The 9,084-nt window shown below is 43.8% G+C and overlaps 1 protein-coding gene across 4 annotated transcripts in view; it reads left to right on the plus strand.

The window, feature by feature from the left end:
- Positions 1-9,084, plus strand: part of UNC5B (unc-5 netrin receptor B) — a 124,217-nt gene that overhangs the window by 99,074 nt on the left and 16,059 nt on the right. For 3 of the 4 annotated variants that reach the window (XM_025203541.1, XM_025203539.1, XM_025203542.1), the window contains 4 exons: positions 3,558-3,590; positions 5,892-6,086; positions 7,801-8,190; positions 8,893-8,980. In XM_025203541.1, the coding sequence (XP_025059326.1) occupies positions 3,558-3,590; positions 5,892-6,086; positions 7,801-8,190; positions 8,893-8,980 (706 nt within the window). The remainder of the gene's footprint in view (positions 1-3,557; positions 3,591-5,891; positions 6,087-7,800; positions 8,191-8,892; positions 8,981-9,084) is intronic. The other variant, XM_025203540.1, reaches the window with a different exon arrangement.

Consider the following 9,084-nt stretch of genomic DNA (forward strand, 5'->3'; position numbering starts at 1 on the left):
GGGGAATGGGCCTGGCTGATTTGGAGTTTCAGCAGCAGCCGAATCTTCAAACCAGATTCGGCCGAATCAATTCAGGACAGTGATTCAAATCATAGTATCATGGCAATACTATCATTGAATTCTGATGTAGCTACCTTGAGTTTGCTGGGTTGTTTGTAAGCCTTCGTGGTAGAGGTTGTTTGGGTAGGCAATTGAATAAAGACCTAAAAATGGATGAAAAATGGACTGCATGGTTCCCTGAGTAAAGCCTCAGCCTTTTATCTGTTCTATGGCACCTGTCTTCTGATACCAATGAACTGAATGTGGCTGATCTCTACTCAGGCACCCCCAATCTCACTGCATCCATTGTCCTCCAGAGTATTTTGGCAGCATGCTTTAAGCAATAGAGATTTAGGAACAAACTGGACCAAAGCGTATGTCAAGATGGAGGTCACTTGCTGCAGAGAAGGAAGAGAATGTTCCCTGCAGCTTGTTGGCCCATGCATATAAAAAGACGACATTTGTTTTCATTACCACTGAGTCCATTAACCTTCAAAAAGCATGAATCGTATCAGGGTAAAAAAATCAATGCATATTGACAAAGGGAAAGGAACTGTCAGAAAGGGAGGGCAGAGGGCCAAATGCTTTTAAATATGCCTCTGCAGGGGTAGTTATTAACCTGAATTTCTTCCATGATTCCTTCTTGTACTTCACTGTTCTGCACATCCATGTATGCCTCCATCTCAAGACCTCCCAACTGAGGTCTGTCACTGGCCTGGAAAGAGATAATCATGCAGCCTGACTTTCCTGTGTGGAAAGTTTCATTTAGATCCACAGAAGTGGAGCCATGTAGGAACGATGGGAGCTTTGATAATGCACCAGTGCAGGTTTTACCTCAGTTCCTTCTGTTTTAGTGATGTGACAGATGGTGGCACAACTCTTGGGTGTTCCCATCCTGAACCTGCCTCTCTCACTAACCAGAACTGTCAGTCACTCCTGACACAGGCCCGTCCTGCAAGGTGTCATACACTGAGCACTCCCATCTCTCTTCTGACATCCGTGAGAGATGGAAGTCGCACATACCCAGCTGGTTCTGGGTCTATAAAATGTTTGTGCCCTGCTGTGAAAGGGAATCTTGCAAATTTGTTTTATTTTTTACCTAAATCTCTTGGTAGTGAAATGATTTACTTTTTTTAAGTTTAATCTATTGTTATAGAGTAGTTTGTGTCCCAGCACCCAGACTGAGGCAGAGCCCTGCAAAATAGCCCTGCTCTGAACTTTCTCCTCTCAGATTCAAATAGAGCTGAGAAGGGGTTGGACATTTACTGTTACCCATTTGGGATCTATATATATTGGCTGAATATTCTGAAAAGCAAACTTGGTACAGGTCTCTCTGGAAGGAATATGATGTGTCCTGAGTCAAACTAGAAGTCCTTGGCCTTGGCTTGGACACATCCCATTCCTCAGTGGAATCTCCTGACTAGCAGCTCTAGAACAGTCCAAGCTGCATTGTTAATGGAGACATTGTAAAATGTTACACAGAGGTGTTACCCACGTGAGAGAGGTCTGAAAAGTCTTCTCCTCTGTTGCCCAGGATCATGCCAGTGCTACCCCTTGCTGGCTCAGTGGTGATATCTACCCTAACGCCTTACATTCCACATGTTTGTCATAGCCTTGAATGCCCCCTGCACTATAATCCTCCTTAAAGAATGAATTAAGAATGCATCATATCCTCTGTATGACTGCATTCTTGTCATCTTCAATAAACTCACCAGGTCAATTCATGCTGGCACTGAGCAAAGGGAGGGGGACACCCTGCTCACAGAAGTGGTTTCCAAGGAGCTCATCTCATCAGCCAATAGCCTCTGGCCTAGTAGAAGCTCATTGCTGGGTAAATTAAGGCATCATGGCAGCAGAGGTCAGGTCTAGCTTGCAGGGAGAGTGAGGTAATGCTCTGTGTGAACCTGCTGCAGGCTGTTAACACTGAAAAGTCAAAAGATGCCGGGAAAGAAAGGAAGGCAGATAACAGCGTGGTCAAGATAGGCCTGCAGCACAAATATAAAGGGTGTGGATAGGAGTGGGGAGGATTATTGTACCTAAGCCCACTACAGATAGCAGTCCCTGCCCAGGGCTTTCATGCCCTGGACCAAAGAGCCAAGGAGAGACCATACAAAGGGGCTTCTGAATATGAAATGAAAGGCAGGATGTAAAAACTTCTTGTAGATTTACATAGGAACCTGGTTATCTGATATACTTGTAGCTGAGTAAGAGTCCTCCCACCTGACACAAACCAGCTTGACTGTGACCATCATTGCAGTCCTGAGAGCCATTGTGCTGACCCATGCCCTGTCTTAAGGCTTTGGCCGAAATAAAGTTAAGGGAGGTAAAACATTCTTATTACATAATGCTGCTAGCTCTGAGCAGCAGCAAACCAGCCAAAGCAAAGTTTTCAGAAATCCTAACAGATGAAGGACTAAAATTCTTATGTCTAAGGTACTGATTTCCAGCCTGCAGGATGAGGGATGGGCACATGTCTGGTGTAGAGGAGGAAAGAAACAAAGCACTGGGTGGTAGGAAATACTCCCAGAACCTAGATCCTCCCTGCTGCAAACGTCTTGCATGGTACTAACCTTTCCCCCTGGCTCCTTTGGTGGCTCCTAATGCAGATTACATGAAACAAGCTTGTGTGTATGTGTACAGGCTCAGGCAGCAGCTTAGCATCCAGGCTTCTCTACTCTGCTTAGTGCACAGACAATTCTCTGTAACCCTAGAAATGCCCATGCATCCAGCCACTGAGGCTGTGGCCCTCTGCCAGAAGTACAGAGCTGTTGGCTGAATGGGAGAAAGGAAAGGCGAGGAGATGCCAGAGGCAAAAAACCCAAGAGAACCAGCAGGCAGATTAAAATAAAAAAGTGAGAGAGAAAAAATCGGGATAGGAAAGATAAGATTAGATCAGATAGGAAAGCTTGAGAGAAGAGGTGGGATTCCTGTGTGGAGACTGAGCAAATAGTGACATGGGGAGAAACGAAAGGCTCTCACCTGTTCATCCATTGCAAGGGAGTGTCAACTAAAAGGACAGCCAAACCATAGGATGCACCACTTATGGCAGGATGAATGGCTTTCTGTGGTGAGATTGTCTCATTATAAGGTCTCTGCAAATGAGTGAGACTTGGAACTGAGCTAAGACAATAGAGCCCCCTTGCATTCTCTAAAAGTGAAGGGATGGCCCCGAGAACTGGGCACCTTGTGGTCAATAAGCACTAAACCTTTAATGGGGCTTTCTGTCTCAGAACCCATAGGATGTGAAGGAACTCTGGGCACAAAAGGCCCATAATCCTTAAAGGCTGGCAGGGTTGGGGGATTAATTACACGTCTGCTTTCCTAAAGCTATTGAATGACCAAGGCTTCTGCACGGCTTAGTGGAGTTTCAAGGAGCCCAAGGCTCTGACTTCTTTCCAAAGTATTTCGTGGCTTTTGCATCTCACTGTGCCCTTTGCCTTCATTTGCTGTTTGTATCATTTGTCGTCATCACCCTCAGCATTTTTACCATTTCTTTTTAACTTTGTTTTTCCTAACAGATAAAAGAGTTCTAAGCGAACCCAAAAGTCACTGTAAGTCTCCATTTCATGGCCATTTTATTTCATTGTGATACATTTTAATTTGTTACTGTGTTTTTCTCTTCTGTTTCATCCATGGCAGTACTAAGCCCCAGAACTAGACAGTTCCATCTCCACGGGTGGGTCCCAGCACTTGCTCCCGTGAGGGAAGGAGGGAGAGAACAGTTGATCTATGCCAGTAAGGTTTAGAAGATGTTAAAAAGATGGTTATGCTGTCAAATTCAAGGGCTCCCAAAGTTAACTTGTATTCCATCAGTTCTTTTGCTGTGTCTGTGTGCTAAGCTCTGTTCCCAGGTGCAACCCAATAAATGCAAAGTGACTCCATTGAAAGTGTTTTAGCATAAACAAGGCCATTTGTTTTCATATCTTTTATATTTTGAGGAGCAGGAGAAGGGGGCTGGATTTTTTTTCCCTCCTTTTGCCCCAAAACAAAGACCTAGATGTTGTTTTTCCCCTAAAACAAAGCCATTGTTTCTGAAACACATGTAGCAGCTTCAGAAATAATGGTCCTTGGTTTGCCAGATTTGTCCTTTTCTGTTCAACAAATGATATTTTTCTCTTGCACAGTTTCAATGAAGCAGAAGCAGTGTAGTTAATGTGGTTTACTGGATGTACATGGCAGTACATCCAGTCACGTCAGCAGTGTAGGGTTTAATAATGTGGCTTCCTTCTAGAGCACTAAACACTGATGATCCTATGTGGATTCTGGTTGTAAGGGGTATGTATTTTAAAGTGCATTTTTTGATGATGGAGTGAATTTAACACAAGAAGGACACTGTATTCTTCTCATAAATCAGAACAATTTTAGGCTGCACTGTTGCATTGGACTGCTTGACTGCATAACTTCCTTAAATGTTTTCCCGCTTATAAACAGGGGCAAATCATTTTGATGGTAGTACCAGGGTGAGAGGTGGAGCTGGGTGTTGTCCTGTTTCCCTTGGGAGTCCTTGTGAAATCCTCCCACTCTTACAGAGAGGGTAGAATTGCAGAGCTTGGGTTTTTTCAGGCTTTTGTGTATGTGAGTTCCCAAATATTTCCCTCCCATCAAATTAGAACGTTTCTACAATTCTCTCTGTCAGATAGAAATTCCCAAGCAGCCACACTGTATGCAGGTGTACACACCATGATAAACAGGCTGCAGAAATTAAAGGAATTGCAAAAAAACTGGCCTTGATCCACAGGCTTGGTGTATAGGGCCTATGGAAATAAGAAACCATGAAAACAAAGAGAACTTGGAAATCGGGAAAGAATAAAAGAAAGAAAAGGGAACAGGGTAAAGTAGAGACCATGTGTATGGTTAAGATGTCTCTGTGCCTCAGAGACCACAGCATCTGATTCTCTAACATGGTCTGATCTGCAGTGAATGGTGGGTGCAGATCTTATCTTTGACACTAAACTGTGTTGGAGACAAGACAAGAATGCTGCAGGATTCCTCGCTTTGGGGAGTGGTGTGGAACAATGTGAGCCACTGGAGAGGTCTCCTGGTGCCTTTGTTTCCTCATCTGGCATACCTATTGATCTGAGATGAAATGAAGTATCTGCTAAGGCTGAGCTGATATGGAAGACGCTATTATCATTTTATGGCGTCTTCTCCAAGCAGAAACCCTGTTAGCCCACTATCAGCTCTTCCATGTACAGGCAGATTTCCTTTCAAGGCAGATTGTTTTCCTTCTGCTCCCATATACCGGAGACTAGGCTAGTCCAAAGATCAAGTGTCATAGGATGTGTTTATATGTGTGTGTGCATGCATGCACACATGGTAACATGAATGTTAACATACATATTGATTCTTGATCTTCATGTTATGTGCCTGTAGAACATCTATATGCCCCTCCAGCATAATTTTTGTTAGAAAGCAAGGGCTGTCCATGTGAGCAACTACAGAGAGACCTAAATTGCATGACCTTAGTGTTTTAATGCTTAAACTTAACACTGTTGAATGATGGCCTTGTGAAACAATGAAGTTTCTCTCAAAGCCCAGAAGAAGAGAGGGTCCACCACTGTCTCACTAACTCTGTTCCTTTGTTCTTTCCCATGAAAACCCAACAAAATTAACAATGTAAGGCATTTTCATGTTTCTCTTATTTTTCAAACTCATCTCTTGAGCCCTTGCCACCTTCTTCCCACCCCTCAGCATTTCCTAACATCCTGGGAAAACCCTAGAACAAGTGGTTTCTTTTGTGCAAAGATCATAAACTGGTTTTCCAGTAACCCTTATGTGGAAAATACCGTTTGAGCTATAGGTTAATGCAAAACCAGGACTCCCTTTCTCACTCCTTTCTCTCCTCTTCCCAGTGTTGGAGGCCACAGGGGATGTGGCCCTATACGCTGGCCTAGTTGTGGCTGTCTTTGTTCTTATCGTTATCCTGATGGCTGTTGGGGTGGTTGTGTATCGACGGAATTGCCGGGATTTTGACACTGACATCACAGACTCCTCAGCTGCCCTGACTGGGGGCTTTCACCCAGTCAACTTCAAGACTTCTCGTCATGGTAAGAAGGAAACAGATACCTTGCCTCTTCATAGCAAATCCATCGGTATCTTGGATCTCCCAGCAAAAGATGAAATCAGAGTAAATTGTGGCTCATATTCAGGGAAAGAATAGGCCTCCTTTATCTACAGACATTTGTTTTGAGTGTTTTTTTTCATAAAATAAGAAACATTAAATTGGAATGTGATAGAGCCAGTTCCTCACCTCACCAAAGCACCTCCTAAACCAGAATTAGTTGGCAACTCCACTAGAAGTCTTTGCAGGGGCCCAGAGACCAAATTACTCTCAAATCCCTGGAGGTAATCCTCAAGTTCAGGATTGAGCACACTGACAAGACAACACAAGAAAACTTGTGTTTCAGCTGCCTCTGCTCTTCACATGTACAAGTCTGGCATGTTTTGTGAGCATTAAATTGGACCAGAACTTGTTTCAGATGAACATAAAGTAAGAATTTGTATGAAAAATGGGGCATTGATCCCCTCAGGTTTGAGCCTTCAGAGACATTTTCTACTTTCATTCAACTCCTTATCCATAAATACAATAGTGTCCATGGGAGAGAGAGAAAATCTGTCTGCCCTGCACACTGACCTGACCAGATCAGATTCCATTTGAGTTTTTCCCACCAGCTTGCATGGGAGGCAGAGAATACGTCAAGTCAGGGCAGGACAAGTGACGAATCGTACAACTAAGTGAGATCACAAGTAGTTTTAATCCAAAAAAAAAATACAATGAAAGTTTTCAGTTAGAATTTGCTGGTTCATCAAAACTGAAAGATTCCTTGGTGAGCGTGAGTTTGATTTCAATTACATTCCTCTGGAAATTGGGCAGGACTCCAGGGAACCCTCCCTACAAGGCAGCTTTCAAAACTTGTATGGTTTCTTGCAAACTCACCAGCCAAACTCCTTGACGGCCCAACAGATGTGCTGCTGAGGAGTCCAGGTCTCCAGGTTCCCTGGATTTGCAGACCTCCATGCTTTAGGACTCCTGCTGAGAAGGACACTCAGGTTTCCAATGTGGTAGGCTGCCATTGCAGATTCTGAGTCAGCCAGGCACCCTGGCTTTTCCTTTCATAAGGGAAATCTTTGGTTTTCATTCTGAATCAGAACAAAATCAGATTCCAAATATCAAAATCCTCCATGAAAAACAAATACCTTTCCCTGTACAACTGCCCAGAGGTTTTAAACCAGTTTTGTAAATTATAAAAGTAAATCAAGCCATGTGATATAAACATGCATTTGTTTTGTGCCTAACACAAGAGGGACCTGACATTGGCATATGCCTGTACATACAGACATACAAATAGTAAGGAAAGAGAAATGATAGGAAGTAGAGAGAATGCAGTGTGCTTCAGCAGTCTGGTACAGAATGAACTGTAGAGTCCTTAGTGAACTACGAGGGAGTCAAGTAGTTTTAGATTCTTGCTGCTTTTAGATTCTTGTTGTCTGGACATGCAGAATGATGTCATTTCTTGCCTAGTCTTAAAGGGGTTGAGCCTGTTTCTCAGTGCAGGCAGTTTCATTTCAAATAATGGGTAAAAGGGAGACAGATGCATTCAGATTCTGTGCTCCAGCCTCTTGTTTCACAGTATTCTTTACCCAGGGAAATTGTATATCTTCTGCCCATCATTACACCATATTTCACACAACTCTCTTTTGATTAAACTGAGCTATGTTTAAACATGCTTTGTTCTAATACTTTTTTTGTCTTTCTTGTAGATACACCTCAGCTGTTGCACCCTTCAATGCAGCCTGACCTAACTGCCAGTGCTGGTATATACCGGGGCCCAATGTATGCTCTACAGGACTCGTCTGACAAGATCCCAATGACCAACTCCCCCCTCCTTGACCCACTCCCCAATCTTAAGATCAAAGTGTACAACTCCTCCACAGTGTCATCCTCGCCTGGGCTGCATGAAGGGGCAGACCTGCTTGGGGCAGTGCCTATAGGCACCTACTCAGGGGAGACTGCCAGGGACAATCACTTCATGAACATAAGGAACAAGACCATGGGCTCTCAACATCTCCTCACCCAGCTTCGTGAGCATGGGAATAGTGCTAGTGGAACATTTGGTTACCTGGGAGGAAGGCTTACAATCCCAGATACAGGTAAGCACTAGATTGGGATGATCTAGTCTGATCTGGTAGGTTACTCACAGATGGATGTTGAGACCATTTGGTTGGACTAGGAATGAAAGATGTTTCTCTGAACCCAATATCTCCTTCCCTTGATAACCAGAGTGTGGTGGCCACCACTTTATGATGTTTTTTGTTACTTCAATTGTGTCTTGTTGGGAGCAATGTAGAAAAATAGCTTCCTTGCAAGTTGTTTCTATGGTAGGCTTCCTGACTGCATATTATCTGGAGGCATTTCTATCTTTGGCTGGTCCAAAATCTTTAAGGCCCTCCCATAAGTGTAAGACTAGTTGCTTTTAAACCACTAGCTGAACAAGAATACAATGGTTGGTGGTTTCTCTGCTCTCACCAGTTTTAGAGTACAAAGGCCTGACTCTGCTTCTGGTTCTAATAGGCCCCCCAGTCCTGGTACAGATGGCTCAAAATAATATCTGAGGTGTCACGCCAGCCAAGGCAATCCCAGATCCCAGGAAGCTTTGGACTGGCATGGCAGGAGACTGCAAGTTCTAAAACAATGTTGTCATTGTGCAGATGAATCTCCTAATTGACTTTGTATATCATCCCCGTGTGGGAAAGTAACCCATGAAGAGAGTAACCTCATTGGCAGCAGGAGGGGTGGAGGGTTCATTCATCATCACTTCCTTACTGTAAAGAATTCTGCTTCCCATCCCTTAGGCGTGAGCCTGCTGGTGCCTCATGGAGCGATTCCTCAGGGGAAGTTCTACGAAATGTACCTGATAATCAACAAGGCAGAAAACACTCTGTAAGTGGAACGCACCATAGAGCAAGCTCTAGTTGGTAGTGTTTTAATTATCACTTGAAGGAGACAGCAGTACTTTCAATTCCCTCTGCACCTGCCTGCGTCTC

The sequence above is a fragment of the Alligator sinensis genome, unplaced genomic scaffold, assembly GCF_000455745.1.
Source record: "Alligator sinensis unplaced genomic scaffold, ASM45574v1 scaffold546_1, whole genome shotgun sequence".
In the NCBI taxonomy this organism is placed as follows: Eukaryota; Metazoa; Chordata; order Crocodylia; family Alligatoridae; genus Alligator; species Alligator sinensis.